A 26,430-nucleotide genomic window follows, 5' to 3' on the forward strand; every position below is an offset into this window, starting at 1 on the left:
AGCCAAATCAGTTGTATTCTGGCTGTCTCCTCACTTGGGGTTGTCATTTTCCTGCTGTCCCCTGCTGTTCCTCCTTATCATCAACGACAACTCAGTTCTCATTCTAGAAAACTTGAGTGCATCATCCAGTGCAAGTTAATGTTTTAAAATTGTTGCTTTTGGTGTGTGTGTGTATATAATTTTTTTTTTTTTTTTTTTTTTTTTTTTTTGGTGAAGTGAGAGTCTGAGACAACTGTGTGTCTTTAAGAAAACTGAGAGGTATTCCGTCCCTTGGCTCTGCACACTGACCATTGGCTCCAATTTGGCTATAAAAATTGTGGCTTACAAAGCGGTGAGTGATACATTCACATTTTTTAAATTTTATTTTTTTAACGTTTGTTTATTTTTGAGAGAGGTAGTGTGAGCGGGAAGGGGCAGAGAGAAGAGGAGACACAGAATCCAAAGCAGGCTCCAGGCTCCGAGCTGTCGGCACAGAGCCCAACGCGGGGTTTGAATGAACGGTGAGATCATGACCTGAGCCAAAGTTGGACACTCAACCGACTGAGCTACCCAGGTGCCCCCATACATGTTTTTTCAAGCAATGTGCCAGGCAGGCAAATATGCTTATTTAAGGAACTGACAATTCATGTGTGGGTTATTCAGTTATTCAGTTATTCATAATTACTGCTTCTCTAACTGCTCTCCTTGTTCCTCCCATCTCTATTTAGCTTTTATGTAAAAAGGCATATTAGGAGAGGAAGTTTTAAGAATTGTCTATAATCCAGGTTAATTCCCTCCTGTCTCTCTTTTTCGTTTCTTTCTTTTTTTTTTTTTTGAAGGGAACAAAATGGAACACGTCAAGTCATGTCACCGTAGTATCATAGCAGAACTATAGATACACACTAAAGGAGTCCAGAGTTTTGGACACTCAGTCTCACCCAATCCGGTTATTAATGATCTGGTAGTAACAGCATCCATGACGTATCAAAAAATACTGATTTGTCGGGGCACCAGGCTGGCTCAGTCAGTGGAGCATGCAACTCTTGATCTTGGGGTTGTGAGTTCAAGCCCCATGTTAGGTGGACATTACTTAAAATCTTAAAAAACATAGTGACTTGTTACTCAGAAATTGCCTTTTGTTATATATGCATGTTTGTACATAAGAGCACGCTTTTAGAAATAAGGTGCACTTGGTAGTTATTTGATGGGATTCCAGTTTCAGTATGAGTCTGTGCTCCATGTTTTCCTGTGACTCTGCTTGCCTTTTTTTCTTAAATGTACAAACTAAATACATAAAAAGATTTAAGTATAGAAAATATACAAAAACATATGTTTATATATTCAGATGTTTTTGTATATTCTAAGACTTAATCCCAAAACACATGCTACACCTGTGAAAACCTTGGATGCGCTTCTTTGTTTCAGCTGCCATCAAGGCCTAGAATAGAATGCAGTCTCGTCCTGTTCTTTTTTCGAGTTTCCTTTTCAGATTTCCTTACTGATTTCTGGCTCCTGATAGATGGCTCTCCCTTTCTTCTTTATTGGAAAACTGTAGTAACAAATTGTATGGTCCCATTTTATTAGCCTGCAGGTTTTGTATAAAAAGTATTTATGTACATACAAATACTAATAGGTATCTGGCAGTTACCTTGGGGGAAAATGAAATGTAGAGAGAGTTATGAAATAAACTTAAAATTTCCACAATAGGCAAGAGCAAAGCAGTTTAGCTAGAGTAACTGTTCAGAATTTTTTTCCTGTAGAGAGTAGGTTTGATTTTCATTTTTTATTGATTAAAATCCTGGCTTTCTTTGTTTTCCCTTTATTTTTCTTTTTGGAAATAAGATTATGCAGGAGAAAGTTAAAAAGTCTTGGACAGTTGTGGATGCAAGAACCCTAAAAAAAGAAGATATACAAAAAGAAACAGTTTATTGCTTACAGGATGACGATGAAACGGAGGTTCCAAAAGAGGACACTATTCAAGGTACGCCAGCAAGAGTTTTCACTTGTGTCTAAAAGGTTTTCGAAGGCCAATGTGAGGCCGATGAGGATCTCTACTGTTATTTTTTGGAGATATTTTTCTGAGTACTAGAGACACAACTATTGGCGGGGTCGGTGAGATGCTAGGTCCTAACTAAATGTAGCTCATCTGTCAGGACCTAGGCAGGACCGTTCCCAGGAGGGCACCCAGGCACTCCATCTGAGTTTGAAACGCCCTCAAGGGACAGGAGTTAATACTTGGTTTTATTTATTTATTTATTATTTTTTTTTTTAGTTTTTTTAAAGGTTTATTTATTTTTGAGAGAGAGAGAGTGAGTGCACGCGCGAGCTGAGCTGGTGGGACAGATGATCTGAAGTGGGCTCTGCACGGACAGCAGAGAGTCTGACATGGGGCTTGAACTCACAAACCTTGAGATCATGACCTACACCGAAGTCGGACGCTTAACTGACTGAGCCACCCAGACACCCCTGCTTGGTTTTATTTTAAAGTTGGAAACATACTAGCTAGGAGAATACTTTTATTGATGTGACTGAAGCAAGTTGTTTTGTTTATTTTACTTTTTATTTCTATGGTGATTAGTCGTCTGAGTGCCAGTTTCAGGCATTCTGGATCTTGCCAGCTTTCTCCTTTAAGGTAATTTAGGGGATCTGGAACATTTGTGTTCATTATATGGCTTTATGTTTGCTGGATGTTTAAAGTTGTACTTCATACATTATATCCATTTGATCTGTATGGCGTGTCTAGACAGCAGCTCTATCCAGAGGGCTTAGGAACTAGCTGAGAGTGTCTGAGTTTTCAAGAGCTAAAATGGCAAGATACCAAATGATGGGTTAAGGTAGAAACTAGAATCTTTAGATAAATTAATTGCCAGGCTTTGTGATGCCCAGTATAGTTTTAATTTGCAAAGCACTAATATGCTTGTGTATATTTATATGTGTGGTGGGGGAGAGTGGTTAAGGTGATGGAGATTGCGATTCCTTTCTTCTGGTTACTTATGGGTAGAAAATGTAATTAGGATCCTGCAGTCCCTACTAATTCAGTTTTGTAGTGTGGTTAAGAAGTCGAGTTTTGGAGTCAGACCCGAGTTAGAATCATGGCCCCCTCACTTGCTAATCTTATGATCCTCATATAATGACTGAAAAGAAAGCATGGTTAAGTGGAGGACTTCTCAGTGATATCAAGTAATAGGGTTGATGTGTTGGGCATACACAGTTTAGTACTTGGCAGTGGTAGCTAATAGCCTGAATTTTCTCTTTTAATCACCACAACAGCCTAATGAAGCGGGCGTCCCACTCTTGTTAATGCCATTTTACAGATGAAAGAATTGAGGCTGAAAGACATTCATTAACGTATTCAAAGTCATGCAGCTAGCCACTAGCAGAATCTGAACCCAGGACTGTCCTACTTCAGAATCTGTTTCTATGTACTCTTCTGAATTAGGAAGGGCTTTTTGAATGACAGGCGGACTAGTTGATGCTTCATTTTGAAATCAACCTGGGGCCGTTTATAGTTTTGAGGCACAGAGTGTCACTGAGGCTGTGTGTTAGGAAGATTAATATGACAGAGACAAGCACCGGTTCTTTTGGATGCAGCAAAACACCAGCTCTGTTTGGGCAAAAAGGAAATGTATTGGCAGAGCAATGGAGAGGGAAGGGTTAAGCATTGTTTGAGTGCAGAGAGTGCGGTGAAGCTTTTGTCTCGTACCTTTGTGTGGTTACCACGTACTTCCTTTTCTTGCCCTCCCCTTTCTACCCCTAATGTGTAGACAGAGGTACTAGCATACATATGTGTGCAAAGGAACATGGTTACATGATGCAGTCTATTCTATATGTCTTGCCATGTACAAAATTTATATACTGATTTGCTCTTTCAGTAAATGAACCAGAAAATACAAGGCAGTTTTAATTAGACTTTTCAAGTTAAAAAATTCAAGTAAGAAGATGTCTGATGACAGAAAAGGGTTATGAAAAACATTTGGCTTAGACACCACTCTTAATCATGTGTGCCATACATTCCCTTGATAATTTTTTGTTGGGATTTTTGTTTTCATCACCAGCTTTTTTTAAAGACATATATGAAAACACAAGTGTGTTTCTTTTTCATTAAATGCATGGCATCAGCAGATTGACAGGAACAGATAAACACAGGATCATAGAATCTACCCCAAACACACAAATTTGTTTCTTGGAGTAAAGATACATGTGCTTTTCTTTCCATTTACCCAAGGCCAGAATCCTTTCATTTTGATGATCCTTCTGTCTCCCAAACATAGGAGACTGTGTATTGAAAGGGCATGACCTTCCCTAGAACAGAGGCCCTGGAACAGCATGGGAGTTATTTTTAAGAAACCGAGAGCCTATATTTGTATGAATAACTAAAGTAATTAAAAAGAAAAAAGTAGATAATATAATCCCAGAAATGAAGTAAATTTAAATACAGAGAAATAGCCAACTTATCAATTCAATGTTCCTAAATAGAAGAATTTTGGCTTCTTCTATTAGGTATTTGTGTCTCCAGCATGCATTTTTGAGAACATTTTATTCTGAAAATTTCCTTTGGGCATTTTTCTCTTCAGGTCTCTAGGTTTCCGAATAAATGTGTTCTTGTTATTATGTTTACAAATCATACTTGTACTTTAGTCAACCATGGTTTATCTTTGGAGGATAACTAGTACATTACATTTGCTACATTCTTCTGGCCTGGATAATCATTAAGGTAACTAGATTGCAGAAGATGCTGCTTAAAGAATGTAATTAGATTTTAATCGTCTCTGTATCATATATGGTGTTTGTGTATCTGCTGCTGCTTTCCCCCACTGGTCACAAGGGGCAGTGATTTGATTCCTGGGAACAGTATAGGGAGGCTTGATCTGGAGCATGCTTGTATTGCTAATGTGTGCGTCAGGCTAATTTCAGCTTGTAGAAAATGAGGCCCCATATGCTTAACAGATGCTCTTCTCTTGTTCTCCAGGGTTCCGCTATGGAAGTGATATAGTTCCTTTCTCTAAAGTGGATGAAGAACAAATGAAATATAAATCAGAGGGGAAGTGCTTCTCTGTTTTGGGATTTTGTAGATCTTCCCAGGTATAGTACTTATCCTACTCACTGTAAACAAAGTAGATGAACGTTTTTCTTACTATTGTTTGAGATGGTTTGCTTTTGGTTGGTCCTTTTATTTACAATGTGTATTCATTTCACTTTTAGGTTTTTGCAATGTAGTCTGGGGATTAGTGTTAACTATCTTCAGTTTTTGAGTAGAGGAACCAAGATGTAGAAAAGTTGAGAAATCTTGGGATGAATCAGAGTAGGTTCCATTAAAAGTCACTTCTTAGCTTTGCTGTGGATCATAGCTCACAGTAGCTTTAAAGAATCATCATAGTTCTTTGCTATTGTGTTGCTTTCTCTAAACTGACTTATAATAGAGTATTTTAGAGCAGTGAAGGTCTACTCGGGTTTTGGATGACCCCGGGCCTCTTAACGTATCATTGCTTTATGCCAGTCGCCCTTGTCAACATCCAGCAAAGAGGTGTAGGATCTGAAATCCATCCTTCAGTCATATGTTCTTTAGACCACGGTGCAGAGATACTCAGAACACACAGGGGGAAATGCAGTAATCCACTGAGGGCCATGGGATAGCATATACTGTCCTAGAAAGGGTTTATAAAGGTTCCTGGATTTCTTAGCTTAAATGTTCTTAAGGTCGGCAACCAGAGAAAATGAAGAAGTGTGTCTTACAGTGTGCCTTTTAGGCTCTGTAGGGATAAAATGATGCTTGTTGGTTCTAGAAAAACTCAACTGAGGGGTGCCTGGGTGGCTCAGTCGGCTGAGCGTCCGACTTCGGCTCAGGTCATATCTCACAGCTCGTGAGTTCGAGCCCGACTCGAGCCCCGCGTCGGGCTCTGTGCAGACAGCTCAGAGCCTGGAACCTGCTTCAGATTCTGTATCTCCCTCTCTCTCTCTGCCCCTCCCCCACTCGTGCCATGTCTCTGTCTCTCAAAAATAAACATTAAAAATTAAAAAAAAAAAAAACGACAACAAAAAAACCAAAAAACTCAAGTGAGAATTGTAATGGAAATAAATATTACCCAGTGTACTGGATTTGAGCTTTTTCATGTTGCTCTGGGATAGAGTCTCTGAGTACTCTGAGTCCCTGAGTGTTCGAATAATTCAGCGAGGGTGGGGAGATGTTTTCCATGATATACCCGAACTGTTGGATACGTTTTTAAACTTCGTAAGTTGAAAATTGGGAGTACTTACTGAAAGTTGATAAGATTTTCATGGTGAAAATAAATACCTTTTGGAAGTTGAGAGTTTCTAACGAACAATTCTCTAACAAATTACACTAAATATGCATTTCTTAAAAATAAAAGCATTCACTTTGGGGGCTCTACAAGCTTAAAATTTATGGTTGTTAATGGCAGTGCCTCGAAGTCTTTCCATGAAGTGGAACCTTCCTTCAGATCTGTGTGTAAAAACTGGCCTGTTGGGAAGTGGGTCTGCTTGATTCTAGGTAGCTAGAAAAGACCTATCCAGAACACCAACCCAATATTCACGACCCAAGAAATTGAAGTCACCTGGGCCAGGGTGAGACTGGGAGGCCTATTTAGTTAAATGACAAAGCGAAAAAGAGTGGGCTAAACAAAAAGTACATTTTTCCATTTTAAAAGACTTACTTACTACCTTAAAATTAACTTTTAAGTCATGGCATGTCCTCTAAATCAAACTTGTGTTGTTTTTAAGCCCTAAATTATTTCTATCTTAAGTACAATCTCAAATGGTACATTGAAGATAATCATAATAGCCACCATTTATTTGAGTGGTTATAATATTCCATTCAATATACTATGTATTTTATGTAAATTCCCATTTAATTCTTAGTACAACCCTCCTAGATAGGTGTCAGGATAATATATTTTATACATTTGAAAATTGAGTATGTAATTGGCCCAAGGTCACACTGGAAGGTGGTAGAAACTGGTTTTGAGTGAGGTCTCTATGACTTCAGAGCCTATGTCATTAATCAGTCATAATCTGACCACCACCAGATGAACAAGCTGATTTTTTGAATATTTTTCATCCCTGCTTTCATCTATTATCTTAACAAATGCATACACACCCTCTTAAGAGCAAGATGTTTTGGGGCACCTGAGTAGCTCAGTTGGTTAAGCATCTGACTTCAGCTAAGGTCATGATCTCACAGTTCGTGAGTTCGAGCCCCACATCGGGCTCTGTGCTGACAGCTCGGAGCCTGCTTCAGATTCTGTGTCTCCCTCTCTCTCTGCCCCTCCCTTGTTCATGCTCTGTGTCTGTCTCTCAAAAATAAATAATAAACATTAAAACATTAAAAAAAAAAAGAACAAGGTGTTTTCCATAGCAACTAGGTATGTACCTTTTAACAGACTAATAATTATTTTTAATAAGATCACGTATTTTTCCATATTCCCTTAACATAAGAGAAACTAATATTTCTGGATTGAATTGAGGTGAACATTTTAATTATATAAAATAGGTTTTTAGCCTTGGAATTTTTTGGTGTTCTTTTTTTTTTCTTTGCAATTGTGAAGTTGCAAATTAACTCTTCTCTCTTTTTTTTTAAAGTTTATTTATTTGTTTTGAGAGAGTAGGGGAGAGGCAGAGAGTGAGGGAGAGAGAGAGAATCCCAAGCAGGCTCCTTGCTATCAGTGCAGAGCCTGATGCAGGGCTCGATCTCACAACCTGGAGATCATGACCTGAGCCAAAATCAAGAGTTGGGTACTTAACTGACTGAGCCACCCAGGTGCCCTGCAAATTACTGTTCTCTTAAATTTTCAATTTATCTTCCCCCACATTGTCAGTGTTCTGGGTATCTATATAATGGGTAAGAATTTTTTTTTATTTAAAAAAAAAATTTTTTTTTTTTAACGTTTATTTATTTTTGAGACAGAGAGAGACAGAGCATGAACGGGGGAGGGTCAGAGAGAGGGAGACACAGAATCTGAAACAGGTTCCAGGCTCTGAGCTGTCAGCACAGAGCCCGACGCGGGGCCCGAACTCACGGACCGCGAGATCGTGATCTGAGCCGACGTCGTTCGCTCAACCGACTGAGCCACCCAGGTGCCCCTTTAATGGGTAAGAATTTAATGAGAACTTCCCCCACATGTCTGGTTGTCCTTTGAGAAGTCATTTAAGTGCCTTAGGAAAAGATATCATTAACTGTTCTTTAATCAAGAAGCATTACAGATTTTTTTTTAAGTTTATTTGTTTACTTTGAGAGAAAGAGAGTGAGCGAGCAGGGAAGGGGAAGAGAGGGACAGAAGGAGAGATTCCTAAGCAGGCTCCATGCTGTCAGCACAGAGCCCTACATAGGGCTTGAACTCATGAACCATGAGATCATGAACTTAGCCAAAATCCAGAGTCGGATGCTTAACCAACTAAGCCACCCAGGTGCTCCTATTACAGATTCTAATAGGAGGGGAAATCTATATGAACGTAGCAAACTTTTTAGTTTTAAGATAGGATTATTCCTTTATTTCTTTAAATAATGGTTTTCAAATGGAGACTAGAAGCGGAGATGGAGGGTGTTTGAATTCTGTGGGCAAAACCCTCATACCTTTGAGACTCCCATCTTCTCGAGCTGCTGTTATTGTAAAAGCGTTCAGGTTCTTGGCTTCAGAGGCAGGAGGGCAGAAGAACATTTGAGAAGCACTGCCTTGTATGGCACAGGGCACGTTCTTACAGATAAGCTCCAGGCTCGAGATTACATAGAGGAGAGAGAAACTGATCTTGGTCAGTAGATACAAGTGGTTGGTTATGATAGTAGGCACTCTTCAGTATTTGTTCCCTAATCAGGTATTGGTACAGCTGCTTTGACCTATCTGATACTCTGCCAGAGAAGTAATTGAACTTAAAGGGGGACAAAAGGACATGCAATACTTCTTTTTGGTTTCACTAGTTTCCCTTCCCAGTGCGGCTCCTGCCTCTCTAATTAGTTCTTCACTCTGGTCTCTTTGCAGTTTATCAGGTGCCTCATCATTGTTCTTGGGATGAAGTCTAAACCACTTAACTCTGCAAATAAGAGACTTCTTTGATCTTTCCTAATCTTGCTAATGTAATCTTTCACCTCTCTCCTTGCACCGGGGCACTGCCCTACAGAGGCAGTTCCTCAAATGTGTTACATTTTTATGTCATTCCAGACTTATTCACACTAGTATCCCTGCCCAAGATGCTTGTGCTAGATTTTTCTCTGAGTTCCTGCGCATCCTTTAAGTCCTGACCTCAGTGTCACCATTTGCAGAAGCCTGCTCTGACCCTTCATGGCCGAGTTAGATGCTCCGTTCATGTGCCTTTGTGGCCCTGAGTTACAATACTGTATTCTTGTGCTTGTGTAGTGCTGGAGCATAGCACTGCGTTGCAGTTAATTTCACATTTGTCTGAGCTCCTTCAGACAAGACTACATCCTGATCAGTACTGTGTTCACAGTGCTCAGAACAGTGTTTGACATATGCTTGGAATTCACATATTTATTGTGTTGAATTGGACCTCAAGCAATAAGTTTGTTCTAGCCCCTGTGAATGTTTTTTACTAAGAGCACTTAGAATAGAATTTCTTAATAACTGTGGCATTATGGCTATACGTGTTACTTACTTTGGATCAAAACCAGTTGTTTTCCTTACTTAACTCTTGTAGGTCCACAGAAGATATTTTGTGGGAAATCAAGTCCTAAAGGTCTTTGCAGCAAAAGATGATGAGGTAAGTTGACAGTAAGCCTTTGAGGTAGTGCCACAGAATTGAATTGTCATTTTAAGTGAGTTGTGTGGGGCTATTTGTGGTTTAAAATGACGTTAATTCTTGCAACAGCCGTGGGAAAGTTCACTGACCTTTAACTCTGAAAATGGAGACATGATAAATGAATTTGTCATAGCATGAGCACAAGGCCTGAGAACATAGTCCTTCAGTTGGAGACCAGGTGAGTATTAAGAACAAAAACATTTGAACAAATGCATTTAGGTATGGGAGTCTCATGGTCAGATGTTCAGGAGGCTTGGGGTCAGGTTGCCATTTTCATTGTCATATACACTGGACATTTAGCGCTGGCTTTAGCATTCTGGAGCTGAGCTTTCGTGATTCACTGGACCACCTCCCTCTCTGAGAAATTCATCTGTGCACCCTTTGCTCTTTCTTTGTGCTCTTTTCCTACCTCTCCAAGAGATTCTGTTTTCAAGCTGGTCTGTGCCTGGCTAACAACTCATGACTCTTGCATCCTACTGTCACCTCTCCCCTCTCTGTAAATGGTTTCCACTCAGCCTCCAGGTTGGAACGTGTCATTTGGAGGTGTGATCTTGACTGGAATATTGCAGTCTAGTGTCCATTTAAGGCTACTTAAACAGGTATTGGAGTTCCAGAAGTATTTGCATTTGATGTTAGTAATCTGGATGTAGAAGGCTTATTTGGGGTATGGGGAGGGCAGTGGTATAAGTACTTGATCTAGCCTCTTGGGCCCTTTTCTGCGTCCTCCTCACTTCTGAGGGTTACCTGGCTGTTGACCTGGTGAGTAGGCATGCCATTCTCAGAACAGTTCAGTTAGGAGAATTGGTTGCTTTCCCATCAGCACTGAATGGGTTTGTCGTTAGAGCACAGTAGGCATATGTCAATTCTGGTTTGCTTGAGAATCCAAGTTTATGGGTTTTTCCTGAATCAAATCCTCTTGGGAATTATGTGTGTCTAGAATATATTGTTGTCATAGCTTAACAGCATTTTTAACTTCTGAATTTTAACTCCAACTTAGCATCCCTTCACACAGACAAAATTCTGATCACTTCATGTGATTGCCAGTATGCAGTGAAGACTGTTGACAACAGCTTTGTGGTACGGCCTACGTGATTATCTTGACTTGCTAGCTGAGGGCAGCCTTGTGTCATGTATAATTCCAGTCCGACCTCACACAGACCCCGTATCCTTGGGTTACTCTGAGTCACTCAAAGGAAAAAAAAATCCTCTTCTAATGGCAAAGGGCCACTGTGTGGTGTAAGTTCTTGATGTCCTAGTCAAAGAAGAGTATTAACTAATTGGAGCTTCTGAGATAAGCAGAGGAGGAAGGGACATACAATTATGTCATGATGACTTCCAATAAAAGGTTGTATGGAAAGAACTTCCATAGGTGGGTAGGGAAGTAGGAGGGATGACAGACATGAGAGCCTTCTTCCATGCATTAGAGGGTTGTTATGTGGAACGGAAAATAAACTAGGTTTCCTGCCAACAAGTGGTGGTTTTGTTCAAAATGAAGAATTACTTTGTCAACAAGGATTACTACCTCCAAGTGGATTGGTTTCTTGTGAGATGGTTGGATCTCCATTCCTGAATGTTTCCCAGCAGAGTCTTTATTTCCACCAGCCAGATTTTGGGGAGGGAGTTTTGTCAGCATGTGGGTTGTTAAACTAGATGAATGCTGTTGTTTTCCAACTCAAATATTCTATGATTCCGTGAATAATTCCTTTTAAAAATATGTTTTCTCTGGTCATGAACATATAATTATTTTTGTGTATGGAGAATCTACACTTGTACGTGATTTGTACTGTGTGTGGAGGAGAAAGGGAAGAGGAAGAGAAAGAAATGGAGCTTTAGTTGAGTTTCCCACAGGTGTAGCGTTGTGTTTACAATGTCACAGTCATCCCTGACCCCATCCTTCCTTCAATATCCCAGTTGGTTCTGTCAAAGACACCCAGATAGAAATTTGCAGACAAATTAGAGGTAATCTCTTCCTCAGACTCCCATTGTGTTTACCGGTCTATTGGGACTTGTTAGACTATACAAGTTCTGTATTTGGTACGTATGTCACTTCCTGTTAGTAAAGAATGTATTAGCTCAGTGAGATCAGGGACTCATCCTTGTTTTTTTATAGGACCTAAGACATTGTGTAGCAAAGAGTAGGCACTAAGTAAATATTCCTTGAATTGAACTAAAAAGGTAATGAATCTGTCACGAAACCTATAGAGGATTTTGATGAAAAGGTATTGAGGTTACAGGTTTTTAGTGGAGGAAATGAAAATCTACATAGCTAACTTTGATAAAGGTTAACTTTAACATTGAGAAAAGTACAGACAATGTGTTTGGGAGTTATGGAGAGGGAGAGTGAAGCAAATCTAAAATGGAGAAGGTGTCACATTACTGGGCCGTGAAAATCGGTTAGGAGCTCAGAAGACAGATGTGGAGAGGGCATTCTAGCTAGGAGGAAACTATAAGAACAGAAAGCCACAGAGGACGGAAAGTGCAAGGCTAGTCCAGGAGTGACGGACAGACACCTGAGGCTAGAGGAGTGGGACCTTTGGAGATTCTTAGGGAAGGGCCTGACATGATCAGCTCTGAACTGGAGAGGCAGCGATGGAAAAGAAGATAGATTTGAGAGACAGTGCAGAAGTAGAATTGGCTGAGTTTGCTGAACATGTGAAGGTGAGAGATGAGTCAGGTGGTATGACTAAAAACTTTGAGGCTTCTCGTTTGGTTGATTGGGAGATGGAGCTCGTGAAGTAGGGAGCACTGGAGGAGAATGGGGGAAAGATAGTAGTTCATTGTTGGTCATGAACAGTTTGCAATACCTGTGGTCTAACCGTATGAGCTATCTATCGGCTAGTAGGCAATAGAAGCCTGGATTTTAAAGTCTGGATTCAGTTTTAAAGCTGAATATACAGATTCTGATTCATCAACTCATGGGACTGGGTAAAATAATCCCCAAGTAGAGTTTCAGAGTGAGAGAAGGAGAGAAAAGCCAAGAACAGAATTTCACGATTAGTGGAAGAACTGAAGAGTTGGGGGGGGAATGACCCACAGAGAAGAGTATTGTTTCTGAAGCCGAAGAAGGAGAAAGTACAGAGAAAAGGGGATGGTTAAGTGCTCCTGAAAGGTCAAATAGAATGGGAACAAAGGATTGGCAATTAGAAGGTCATGAGTGACTTTGGAGAATAATTTCAGTAAGGAAGGTGAGGTCAGTAGCTGGATTAGATGGAAGAATAATTGTGTTGTAAGCAGCGAAAACACCAAGACTATTATTTCATGACATTTAGAGGTGAAGGGAACGATCTAGATAGTAATTTATGGAGAGAGGGGGAGAAAAAGAAATATTTTGTTTAGGAAGGCTGAGAGGGGAGTTTATTTGGAGGATAAGGGTATGAATTCAGAGAAGAAGGAAGATGAAGATAAGATACAATAAGAGAGGATCCACATAATGAAGTGAAGTTTCAGAAGAGGTTACAATATGTCTGACCAAATCAGATGTGTACAGTGTGGCCTTGAAGTGGGTACAGGGGCGCTTAAAAAAATCTGGGGGCACCTGGGTGGCTCAGTCAAGTTAAGCGTCGGACTCTTGATTTCGTCTCAGGTCATGATCCCAGGGTTGCGCTGGGCATGGAGCCTGCTTGAGCCTGCTTGAAACTGGCTCGCGCTCTCTCTCTTTCTCCCTCCCCCTCCCCCCTCCCTCTCCTCCCCCTCCCTCTTCCTTTCCCCCTTTCCCCGCTCTCTTGCTCTCTTGAAAAAAATAAAATTAAATTAAAAAATCTGAAATAGGAATAAAGTAGATAACAGTCTTTTTTTTTTTAGACCTAGTATAGTTGTTTATTTTTCTTTACTGCATATTCCTGTGGACATCATAGCGTAGTTCAGTCAAGAAAAGGTATTCCATTGTATACATCTGAATTTATCTGACCAAACTATGAAAAAAAATTAAGGATAAATCAATACATGATCAATATATATTGAAGAGACTCAAAAGCAATGTGAGCCAGGCACAAATGGTGTTCTAGGACCACTGTTTTAAATATGTTCATTCTGGTAACAACTGAGAAGAGTTAACAGAACCTTTTTAATTTCTGGCATGAAGAAGGATGCAGAAAAAAGAGGTTAATGTTTTCTATCATATTATCAGTTCCAAATTATAATAATAGTAATTCCTACTCAGGCTTTAGAAACACTAAAAATACTCCGTATGTTTTCTGTTCAGTCTATATGTTTGATCTAGTTATCAGCTATAGGGTCCCAGAGTAAATTTTTATAAGCACAAAACTTAATCAAAACTCAAATACTAAATAAAAACGTTACAGCGTTAGAGCTCAGAAGTTTGCTGAGTCGGATAATCTGTAACTGCCAACAAATAATTTCATTTTTAGTAACATTGCTAATAAAGGTGTGCTATCTGCCAGCTAATAATATAGGTTGTAAGCATGGTGGAAACAATGTATAATTTAAAGACAAAAGGACTTTCTTTCTTTTTTTTTTTTAATTTTTTTTTAATGTGTATTTATCTTTGACAGAGAGGGACAGACAGAGCATGAGCGGGGGAGGGGCAGAGAGAGAGGGAGAGACAGAATCCGAAGCAGGCTCCAGGCTCTGAGCTGTCAGCACAGAGCCCGACGCGGGGCTCAAACTCACAGACCGTGAGATCATGACCTGAGCTGAAGTCAGATGCTTAACTGACTGAGCCACCCAGGCACCCTTCTTTTTTTTTTTTTTTTTATGTTTATTTATTTTTTTGAGACAGAGAGAGATGGAACATGAATGGGGGCGGGGCAGAGAGAGAGAGAGAAGGAGACACAGAATCCAAAGCAGGCTCCAGGCTCTGAGCTGTTAGTACAGAGCCCGACGCGGGGCTCAAAGTTACAAACCGCAAGATCATGACCTGAGCCAAAGTTGGACGCTCAACCTACTGAGTCACCCAGACGCCCCAGGAATTTCTTTTTCTTAAGTGGATAGCAATCTTCCAAGTACAGTTGAACTTTGGACACTGGAGAGGAGTGGAGAGTTAGGGTGCTGGTACCCCATGCAGTCAAAAATCCAGTGTAACTTTTGACTCCCTGAACTACTAATAGCCTACTGTCTACCGAAAGTCTTACCAATAACAGCAGTTAATATGTATTTTATATGCTATGTGTATTATATGATGTATTATAGTGAAGTGAGCTATGGAAAAGAAAATGTTATTAGGAAAATCATAAGGAAAAGAAAATACATTTATAGTACTATGCTATAAAAATCTGTGCAGGGACGCCTGGGTGGCTCAGTCGGTTGAATGTTCGACTTCATCTCAGGTCATGATCTCACAGTTCGTGGGTTCAAACCCCACGTAGAGCTTTGTGCTAACAGCTCAGAGCCTGGAGCCTGCTTCTGATTCTGTGTCTCCCTCTCTTTCTGCCCCTCCCCTGCTTGTGCTATGTCTCTCTCTCTCTCTCTGTCTCAAAAATAAACATTAAAAAAAAGGTCAGCGTATAAGTGGACTCGTGCATTCCTGCTCACATGTTCAAGGGTCAGCTGGATTGAGTTCCACTGGGAAAGTACACACACGTTGGCTTGGTTAACGCAGCGTCTTTCTCCCTAGGCAGCAGCAGTGGCACTTTCCTCCCTGATTCATGCTTTGGATGAATTAGACATGGTGGCCGTGGTTCGATATGCTTATGCCGGAAGAACTAATCCTCAAGTTGGCATGGCTTTTCCTTATATCAAGGATGCCTATGAGGTACAACCCACAGGTCTTTCAAGTTAATTATTTTCCCTCAGTTCCTTTATCCCAAACAGTGCTTCTCAGCTATTACTGTGCATGGGAATTACTTGGTGATCTGATAGTGTAGGTCTGGGGAGGTGCTTGAGACTGTGCGTTTCTCACAAATTCCCAAGTAATGCTGATGCTGTTGGTGTGTGAACCACACCTTCAGTTGCAGTGAAAAAACATAAATTGTAAAAGTAGGTAAGGAACTTATGATTAAATCAAATCGATGAAAGTTAACAATAAACCTTCTGTTTGCTCAGTCCAGTGACCTCTCGGTTCTTACCCTTCTTGATTTTTCAGAACCAAATGGGGAGAGAGAGTACCCTCATTTTTACAAATGAAGACTATGAATAAAGGTCGAGGCTATGATTTTGTTGTGATCCTTGAAAAACTCAGTTCAGACTCTTAGAGAACAAACAGGCTTGACAGAGGGAGGTGGGGAAGGGAGGGTCTGTACTAAGGAGGGCACTTGTTGTGATGTGGTTGTTGTATGGTAAGTGATGGATTGCTGAATTCTCCCAAAACCAGTATTGCCCTGTATGTTAACCAACTAGAATTTAAATAAAAATTGGAAGAGAAAAATTCCGTTTATTTAGGGTTCTCCTGTTCAAAATATAGGCCCAGATTCTTTACCACATACTGTTTCTCAGAGAACTTTTCTGTGGTAGAAAAGAGAAACTGGAAAAGAGAAGGCAAAAGTCCTGAGTTCATGCTCAACCTTCTAGACACTACACCCTTCTGATTTGTTGTATTAGTCATGCATTTTGCAGATATTCTTTGATAGTCTTTCTTTTAAGTATTTCTCTTATGTTCGATATTCTTTGTACTGTTAATTTACAGTTGTGTACAACTGATAACAAATCAAAACACTTTACTTACCATGTACCAGACTTGAGTTGTCTGACTTTTGTAATACTTCAGTTGTGCCACCTTCATGGTGTTTGAGACCAGTTTTATATTTTTTCCATTAATTTGGTTGTTTCTGCTTTTACTTCCTTTCTTTCTCATTAGTGTTTAATGTACGTGCAGCTGCCTTTTATGGAAGACTTGCGACAATATATGTTTTCATCCTTGAAAAATAGTAAGAAATGCACTCCCACAGGTGAGTTTATTTCCATTTGCTCATTAATTGCCTCTAAACACACACTGTTCTTGGGAAATCCCCTGTGTGCAGTCATGGTTGGGACCAGGGGATTTCCCAGAGTGGAATTGCTTGGATTCCAGTCACGCTTGTACACAGTGATGATGAAAGTGGGGCATGATGAAAGTAGGTATAGGTTTGCCCTGGACTCTCCAAACACTATCTGGTTTCCCATTTCTGACTTAGAGTTTGTATCTAGGGAGCAACTTGTGGGAAATGGATGTACATTCTCTGGTTGTGAACCAGTTTGCCCTCTGCTGAAGTGAACTGATGTATAGTGTCAAAGCTGTGACTTCAGTGTCCCACATAAAATACGATGTAACTGTCTTTGAACTGAAAAGTAACAGTGCTGGAGATTAACTTTTCTCTTTGCCTTTTCTTTGTAGTTTACAGTAACAGTTCCAGTCTCCTTGTTCCTTGTTTCTAGGAGTTAACGATGGGCTTGATCAGAAAAGGACTTTATTAAGCACCTGGCTACAAATGTCAGGGTGCCACACAGAATGATGCTCACAGATACTGTCTTTGAGAGAGCTCACAGTTTAAGGCAGTTGCGTAAGATATCATAGTGGGCCAAATGTGATGAATATACCAAAAAGAACACACAAAAAAATGAGTAGATGTTTTAGTTTGAAAGTTTAAATCTGTGTGACATTGTAGGATTAGGGGGTTGTGAGATGAGTCTCAGAAGTGGGTTCTTTCTGGGTTTTTTTGGTTAGATCTGTTAGGATCTGTGTGCAGTAGAAAAGCCACGAACCAAAGGGGGCCTAGCACTGTGTCTTTACCTTCTAGAAATGAGTCCCTGTGCATCATGGCGGAGCCAGGCATGGACTTGAATGTATAGAAGCCTGCACTGTGTTTACAGTATCATTTCTCTACATTTTGATAATTTCAAATGTTAAATGCATAGACATTTAAAAAAGAGAGCTTTATTGAAAAATTATCATATAGACATATAAACCATTTAGTCAGGATCTAAAATATTCAGTATCTTTCTGCCTTGCTTTATTTCCTTTGTGTTTGTGTATTATTATTTGCATTTTCTCCATTGCAAAATGGATCATTAACCCTGTTTGGCACGTGTCCCAAGTAGATGTTTATGTAGAGGTATGCACTTCCAATTATGTAGAGGTCTTGATAGTAGCTTGGAGTAGCAAGTAACAGCCACTGAACGTTCCCACACACAGGTGCAACCTCCTCCCTATTGCCAGTGGACCCTGCAGTAGTCAGCTTAAGGTGGTGATGGCTGTGTCAGCTTGAGGTGGTGCCAGGTGGTAAGGTCTGAAAGCTCCCCCTGGAAAGTCTGAAACTGGGATAGAAACGTATCGTGATAAATATCTATAAGCTCTTTCTTTTTGTAGTAAAAGGGATACTTGAGAAGGTGAAGAATAGAAGCCTAGTAGGCTTTTTAGGAGCTGCTTATTCTCTTCCACCTTTTGCCGACTGGCTGTGAATGGTCCAAAAATAGCACTTCAGCTTTTAACAGCTGAGCTGCTGTGTGAATCAGCAGAATGGAAGTTACACACGGTAGTTTAGGTAGAAGCGTTTTGGAGAGTTGCCTTTCATCCACGTTGCTTTGGACTGCCATTTTTGTTGAGTCGGTAGATTTTTATTTAAGAGCAGTTGCTTTCTGTTAGGTATTGGGAGGGAGGTAATGAAGAAGTTGTCATGTTTCTGCTCTCAAGGGTCTTACAGTTTGGATAGAGTGAGGTAAGACGTGTGCACAGGTGTGCATACAGGCCATATGGTTTGGGAGAGGAGAGAGCTCATTCTGACTTTTGGAGATTGAGAAGGAGTCTACTCCCTCTGGTCTACCAGTGTCTTCCCTTTGGGTTTTTCTGTCTTCCTATCAAGTCAGTCTGATACAAGTTTTAGGAAATCCTGGTAAAGCTTATGCCTTCTCACCAAAGGTATTTTCTTTTCCATGTTTTTCTCCAGATAATTACTAATTTTTTGAACATACTAACTCATTGAATACTGAATATTTTGAGTCACCGTATGGAAGATGGGTTTTGTATGGCTGTGGTGCTTCCTTTGGAACAAACTTTTGCTTTCAATATGGTATTATACTGTGAAAGTTGACCAAATGGTATAGCTAGATAGGACCTAAGAGACCAGCTACTCTAAATAGCTCTTTTTACAAAAGAGAAAACCAAGACTCAGTTTAGTTAAATGACTTGCAGGACTAGAGACTATTTTGGCCAGGCCTGGACTGTGTAACTTGCCAGTATTTCTGTATCTGTGAATGGAAAGCATTTGTTTTAGTGTAGAACAGTGGACGTAATCATTTTTCCTTGGCACTGCTCTGTTTATCCTTGTTTTAGAGGCTCAGTTGAGTGCTGTTGATGCTTTGATTGACTCCATGAGCTTGGTAAAGAAAGATGAAAAGGAAGACACCATTGAAGACTTGTTTCCAACCACCAAAATCCCAAACCCTCAACATCAGAGGTTGTATCAGGTAAGAGAGGGAAGATGAACCAGTCATTTTTTTTTTTTTTTTTTTAATGAGTGAAAAATTTTTTAAATGAGTGGGTGAAAAGAGTGTAATTGGCCACAAGCCCTTCTCTGAGGGCTTCAGTTGCTTTATTTAATAAAAGAGTAATACCTTCCTCTTCTACTGAAAAACATAAAAATACTTTGAGCTGTTGGAGAGAAAGAAGTAAAGTTAAGATACTTGAAAAATTCTTTTTTTTTTTAGGAAGGCCAGTTTGTTGGGTTTTTTTAAGGCTAGTTTTTTCATAAAGAGCAGATTCTTCTTCATGCCTTTTCTAGGCTTTTCTCCTCTATTTTATGTGAATGAGACTTTTCTTTGTTTTTTATATGCAAATAGGAGAGTTTTTTGTGACCTTATAATAACATTAGAGAAGTGTTCCAGTACCACATTTATCAAAAATTTCATAATTAAAGGTAGCATAGAGGTCGGATAAAGAGGGTTAGTGTTAAATTATTAAAGAGTGACTAAAACACAAAAAAAACGTAAAATAGGTATTTCTGCATCTTGGACCAAAGGAATTGGAAGGTGGCGACTGGATTAAGGGCAGCTGGGAAGGCTGATAGGTGGGGCTGACTTGTGCTGAGATAGGGAGTGGATGGACTGAAGGAATGTTCCAGTCCCAGATGAAGTTGCTGGCAGTAGGACAGAGCCCTCTCTGAACCCCACAGAGCTGACAAACATCACAAGCAGCTTTTTCAGGCGAGGTCTTCCTCACTGAGGAGTGGAGGACCTGCTCTTGCAGGGGCAGGGGCAGGTAGACATGTGGGGAGGTGAGGGAGAGACAACTCCTTGTCCCTTTTGACTCCTTTCTCAAAGTGACTGACTCAAGTGCATATCGGGGCCTTATGTAATTTTGAGGGATCTTCTACTCAAAAGGAACTGCCTGTTTTTTTGATGCTTGTAATTCCTTAAGTAGTGAAAACAAATCTTTTCCTCAAAATTAGAATATAAAGCTTAAAAACTTACCTGGCAGGAGAGATACCTGATCGCGAAGGTGGTTTTCCCAGGGTGAGGTTTATCTATTGCACTTTGGATGTGCTGACCCCTGTGATTTCCCCAAATGTGGGAAACTCAACTGCGTAACTTGTGGTAGTGGGGGACTGTGTTAGCACTTTCCCCTGGTTTAAAAAAAAAAAAAAAAAGAGTATAAAGCTTAACATGTAAAGCGCTGACTCAGTGAATGCTCTAGTATTCTAAGTGCAGTCAAGTACATGCTACTTGTGTAAACTTCTTTCGTGTTTTTGACAAGTGGACTTCAAGACCTGAAGCCCTCTGTCATTTGCAGGGAAGGGAGGAGGAGACCGGTTGGTGTGGAAAGCTTGCAAAAACATTTGATCACCATGGTGGAAAATAGAAACTTCTAATACTTGGCAGATTTATCTAGGGTGTATTCCATCTGCCTTCAGTAAATGTTTATTGGGTTGATGAACAGATAACAAGCCATAAGCACAGGTATGGTTACCTTTCAAAGTAACAATAGCTGCAAACACTGGCAGCTTTGATTTTCAGTTTACCAGCCTTGCTTGCTTTTGTGGGGGAGAGTTTCTAATATGGTTTGTCTGTATAAAGAAATACTATTGCTATGGCGTTTATAAATTGAATTTACTTTTTTTTTAACACGTATTTATTAAGTACTAACATTGTGCCGTGAGCTAAAGATACAATAAGCTCACTGCTTAAAGCCGCCCCCCCCCCCCCGCCCGCGCCCACCCAGAGGAGTAGAGACGTAAAACCAATAGGTACAACAGTGGTGGGCACAAAACCATATGGGGAAAAGAGAGATTCTTGCACGTGGGTGACTTGAGGAAGGCTTCACTGAGGAAATGTGACGAGGACACACCAGGCAAAAGAAGTAGCATGTGCAGAAGCACGGAAACAGGAAGAAGGGTGCTGGATTTGGGAGTCTCCAGATCGTTCCATTTGGCTGGAGAAGAGGCTGTATGGGGACACGATGGAAAAGAGGGCAGGGCAGCTCAATAGCAGGCCGGTCGTGAAGAGCCCGTCGCTTGCACGTTGCCCTGTAGGCAGTGGGAAATCACAGGATTTTGTCCGCAGGTGGGTGACAGATTTTTAGAAAATAGCTCTCTGGTGGTGACATGGAGGTGCAGCAGAGACCAGTTGGGAAACCTGCAGTGGCCCCCATGAAGGCCTGAGTTCAGGCAGTGACAGGGAAAGCGGAGAGGGAAAATGCAAAGGCAGAGGAGACAGGACTGGAGGGGCTGGGTGTAGTGAGGACTAGGAGTTAAAGATAACAGGATCCTAGCTTGGGTGCCTGAGGGACGGCATCACTGTTAATTGTGATGGGGAATATAGAATGAACACACTGAAAAGGTAGTTCATGTGTTTTTGCAGGTGTTAAATTTGAGCCGTCGGTTGGCTATCCCGGTACACACACCCAGTAGGAAGTTGGAAATAGGGATGCGGAGCCCCAGGAGAGAAGTCAGGACTGAGTACATGGATTTGGGAGTCCTCCCCACTTGGGTAATAGAAGTGAACAAGATCACCTAGGGAAAGCGTTGCGTGAGAAGAAAAGAAAACAAAGTCCTGCACACCAGCGTGTGAGTGAATAATTAGGAACAGCCAGAAGAAGAAGGGTTGTTAAAAGACAAATGAACCGTTCTTATTCTCCCCTTCTCCAAAAAAAAAAAAAAAAAAAAGGTAGAAAGAACTAGGAGAAGCTGGTGCCTTGGAAGGCACAGGGAGTGATCCATGTCCGGAAAGAAAAAGCAAGTTTGATGCTGCTCACTGGTGAGTGATGGTGAGCGAGCAGGACGAAGGGCCGTTAGTGTCTGCATGAAGTCTCTGCTTACATTGAGGGCCCAGCGGCGGTGGAATAGTGGGGTGGGAGCAGGAGAAAGCTCTACTGATGGAGGGAAGGAGAGAGGATACAGGAAGCTAAGTAGGATGGGGGACCTAGGAAGACTTCCTTAACCTCCTTTATAAATGAAACATTCATAGCTGAGAGTGACTCAGCTGGGAGTAGGGGGCAGAAGGAAGGAGAGGTTACCCATCAGTTTGTTGATGAGGTTAATTTAATTCTAATTTTACAAAGAAATGCTGAAGGGGTGCCTAGGTAGCTCAGTCAGTTGAGCATCTGACCTTGATTTTAGCTCCGGTCATGATCTCACAGTTTGTGAGCTCGAGTCCCGCGTCAGGTTCTGCTTCTGCGCTGATAGCACGGAGCCTGCTTGGCATTTTCAGTCTCTCTCCCTCTCTTTCTGCCCCTCTCCTGCTTGTACATGCTCTCTCTGTCTCTTTCTCTCAAAATAAATAAATAAGCATTTTTTAAAAAAAGAAATGCTGAGAGATACACTTTTTGTGTAGAGTTACAACTGGCTTTTAAACCATTGATGCAGGGTTGTTAAAATCAACATGCTCGTAACATCAACATGCTCGTAACTTATGAGCTAATCATGTGGCCTGCAGGGTTTTTTTTCTAGTCTTTTTCAAATTACAAAAATCACATCAAGGAATAACAGTTGCTTAAAAGACAAATTAATAGGTTTAAGAGTGTAATGTCAGCTTCTCTGCTATTAAAAAGTATTGCATTACTTTCTCATTACCTCAGTTTTTTTAATGAATTGAGATTTTTTTGAGTGAATGAATTTGATAAGTATCCCACTTAGTTTTATCTAAAGTACGACCTTTGAAAAAGTAGGAGTGGTTGATGCTTTAGCACATCTCCTGTAGATTATTACCGACTTGCGAGTGATGACACTGTTTGAAAGAACTGTCTAGAGTTCCTACTGGAGTGTTTTTCTGCGGGGAGGTTGTGTAGGATATTTGTCCATTTGTTGTAGTTGTTGTCTCAGAGATGTTGAGTGAGTATCAGCGAGTCTTCCAGAGTATATAAAAGGTCGTCTGCTGTGTTGGGTTACAGCTTACGTCCTGAGGGCTTTCTAAGCTTTGCAGATAATGTAATGACCTGAGGGAGAGCACTGTGAATTAAGAACTGTGCACAAGAAGGTTGGGGGTAGATTCACAGGGTTTGGAGTCACTTCAGTTTCCCCTTTTGCTTCACATTAAATGAGCTAATGTTGCTGGTGCTCAGGGGAAAGTGGAGTGATTAGGAAAGAGGAAAACAGACTCTGAGACGGATTAATATACTGTGGAGAAGGACGAGTGTGGTCACTGTTGAGATGAGATGACAGAGCAGCACATCAGAGTTCTAGAAGCCGTCAACTCAGGTGATATTTACTATCTAAGTTTCAGCTTTTTGTTTTTGTTTGTTTGGTCTTTTTAGAATGGAGACTTCCAGCCTCACGTTTCCTACAGGGTAGGAAAGCAGTTCATGAGGTGCTATAAATCCTATACCTTGTGATATGAAACAGTGTTTTGAACTGTAAGAACTTTTCAGCTCCCTGGATTTTTTTCTTTAAAATTACCAGTGTGCAAATCGTTTAAAGGTGGGAATAGTAGGACTCGTGTTCTCCAGCCTAACTTTGGGATGATTCTCTAGCAAAAGGAAAGGAGAGGTCCGTGATAGTTGCATTTTGCTCACCTTCCTGTACTCCTTTTCGGAGTATTCACTTTTCTGGGCAGACACCAGCACCGCTACAGGCGGGCTGAGCAGACTGAAAGCGGTACGGGTGACCGAACGGAGGAGGCTTGCTGTCCGGATTTCCACTCATGTGCGCCGCGCAGAACCTGGCCTGGACCCTGGCCCCGCTCTTGGTGCTGCTTCCCGACACTTGTGTTAACAGGTGGAGTCCCGGGAAGGAGTACTTTAGTCCTTCGGCCAATACCTATTAGGTGCTTATTGTGTGCCAGGCACGGCTTTTAGTACCTGGAATTCAGCACTAAACAAGACAAACAAGATCTCTTCTTTTAAGAGGGAAGGTTAAATAGTAAGTAAACTACAAAACTGATCATGTTAGATACTGACAAATGCTATGAAAACTGTAAAACAGGGGTAATGATAGAAAATCGCTGGGTGGCAGGCTGGGCGTGGAGGGGTTCCTTCACAGTGTCCAGGTCGGCCTCTCTGAGGAGATCATAGTTGGGCAAAGAACAGAAGGATTAAAAAAAGGCTCAACTCTGTTGAGATCTAGGGGAAGGCCGGTGAGGCAGAGAGAGCGATAAACTCAGGACCCAAAGGCTAGCATGAGCCTGGCACCTGAGGGAAACAGGCAGGGCCCAGTGTAGCTGGGTTGTGACGAGCAAGGAGGAAGGTGGCAGATGAGGGAGGCGTGCAGGAGCCGTGGTGTGCGTGACTTCTTAGGGTCACAGTAAGGGCATTGGCTGTACAGAATACTGAAAGTAGATTTGGGGAGACCAGTTAGAAGGTGACTGGTGGCCCACGCAAGGGGGGGATGGTCCCCAGACGAGAGTGCTGGGAGAGGAGATGGACAGAAGCGGGTAGACCGGTGGAGAGGAGCCCAAACTGAGCACTCTGGGGAGGTTTGGGACAGACCAGCATTCTCATCTCTCTCGCAGATTTCTTCCTGGGACTCACCGAGCATAGTGGCTCTGTTTTAGCCCCGTTTCATCTACCACACGTCGTTTTCTAAGATTATGCAAGGGGGAAAGCAGTCTTCTGAAGGGAGGTATAAGGATTCGAGGCCCTTGGAATTAATGTGTTTTAGAGAACCCCACATATTGTCCAGGTGGTGGAAGCAGCAGCCTCTGTTTATAAGATGAGCCTCTGTTCTAGGAGGCCTCCCGCTGATGGTGCTGCTCGGCTGAGATCCGGTTGTAGACACTGCTGGTGTCCTGCAAACCAAGGTGGTTCCGAGGCCACCCTCTTTGTTCTCTTTTACATGTGGTAGGAATCCTGTAGCCCTCCCAAACCAAAGATCGAGGATCTCTGACCAGAAAAGTATAAAGAAATTGTATATGGTGTCTGCATCTGTGTTTTAAAACCCTTCTACCTTTTCCACAGTGTCTGGCGCACAGAGCTTTACATCCCCAAGAGCCTCTGCCCCCAATTCAGCAGCATATTTGGAATATGCTGGATCCCCCTGCTGAGGTGACAGCTAAATGTCAGATTCCTCTCTCTAAAATAAAGACCGTTTTCCCTCTGACTGAAGCCACCAAGAAAAAGGATCAAGTGCCTGCTCAGAACATTTTCCCAGACAAGTAAGTACTCGATGCAGTTGCACTGGACTTTGGAGTACTTAAGACTGGTGGTAGTCTTAGAGGAGCTCTGGAATTGAGGCTTGCATATGGGTTTGTGGAACCACACAGGTGGAAGGAAGAAACCTTTTGATGTTTGACCCTTGCATTGAAAATACTGGTTTCTCCTTTGTCTCCATTGTAGATAGATTTTATCCCTACTGTTCACCTGGAATTTAGAGCTACCTCCTGGGTTGTTGATGTTTTGATTGGCCTCACATTCTTGGTAGTTTATGTTTAGTGGGAAGGCTAAACAGTTTTTGAACATCCAAGACTAACTTTTACTGTTTTTCTTTGTTTCTTTCTTTCTTTTTTTTTTTTTTTTTAGGGATCTAACATTATTTTTTTTAATGAAATTTATTGTCAAATTGGTTTCCATATAACACCCAGTGCTCATCCCAAGAGGTGCCCTCCTCAATGCCCATCACCCACCCTCCCCGCCCTCCCACCCCCCATCAACCCTCAGTTTATTCTCAGTTTTTAAGAGTCTCTTATGGTTTGGCTCCCTCCCTCTCTTTTTTTTTTCCCCCTTCCCCTCCCCCATGGTCTTCTGTTAAGTTTCTCAGAATCCACATAAGAGTGAAAACATATGGTATCTGTCTTTCTCTGTATGACTTATTTCACTTAGCATAACACTCTCCAGTTCCATCCGCATTGCTACAAAAGGCCAGATTTCATTCTTTCTCATTGCCAAGTAGTATTCCATTGTGTATGTAAACCACAACTTCTCTATCCATTCATCAGTTGATGGACATTTAGGCTCTTTTCATCATTTGGCTATTGTTGAAAGTGCTGCTATAAACATTGGGGTACAAGTGCCCCTCTGCATCAGCACTCCTGTATTCCTTGGGTAGATTCCTAGCAGTGCTATTGCTGGGTCATAGGGTAGATCTGTTTTAAAATTCTTGAGGGACCTCCACACTATTTTCCAGAGTGGTACTTCTACTGTTTTTCACGTAGAGTGCTGGGGATGAGAGGGCAGGGTGAAGGTCATAAGTTTTTCAGTCAGAGGTTGGTATCAGAGAATAGCAGTGAGATTTTTGGAGGAAAAGTGGGAGGGAGGATGAAAACCTGGCTCTTCTTTAGCTTCTCTATCAGGGATGTACTTGGTTACACCAGTAGGAAGGGATTTATAGTTTAAGGACTGCAGAATGCTTTTCCTATGATCAAGCTTTCAGGTAGCTAGTACGTTTTCTCCCT

General features: G+C 41.3%; 1 protein-coding gene and 1 non-coding gene across 4 annotated transcripts in view; both read left to right on the top strand.

Annotated features, from left to right (window-relative positions):
• Window positions 1-26,430, top strand: part of XRCC5 (X-ray repair cross complementing 5) — an 89,827-nt gene that overhangs the window by 15,243 nt on the left and 48,154 nt on the right. For all 3 annotated transcript variants that reach the window (XR_006205699.1, XM_042950091.1, XM_042950092.1), the window contains exons 7-14: window positions 217-331; window positions 1,822-1,960; window positions 4,949-5,061; window positions 9,643-9,705; window positions 15,317-15,454; window positions 16,496-16,586; window positions 18,947-19,080; window positions 24,998-25,194. Coding sequence is in view for 2 of the 3 variants with exons in the window: in XM_042950091.1 (XP_042806025.1) it covers window positions 217-331; window positions 1,822-1,960; window positions 4,949-5,061; window positions 9,643-9,705; window positions 15,317-15,454; window positions 16,496-16,586; window positions 18,947-19,080; window positions 24,998-25,194 (990 nt within the window). In the remaining variant the exon portion in view is untranslated. The remainder of the gene's footprint in view (window positions 1-216; window positions 332-1,821; window positions 1,961-4,948; window positions 5,062-9,642; window positions 9,706-15,316; window positions 15,455-16,495; window positions 16,587-18,946; window positions 19,081-24,997; window positions 25,195-26,430) is intronic.
• Window positions 20,075-20,237, top strand: LOC122229097. Its single transcript, XR_006206954.1, has one exon. It is a non-coding gene; the product is annotated as a U1 spliceosomal RNA (small nuclear RNA).

The sequence above is a fragment of the Panthera leo genome, chromosome C1 (genome assembly GCF_018350215.1).
Source record: "Panthera leo isolate Ple1 chromosome C1, P.leo_Ple1_pat1.1, whole genome shotgun sequence".
In the NCBI taxonomy this organism is placed as follows: Eukaryota; Metazoa; Chordata; class Mammalia; order Carnivora; family Felidae; genus Panthera; species Panthera leo.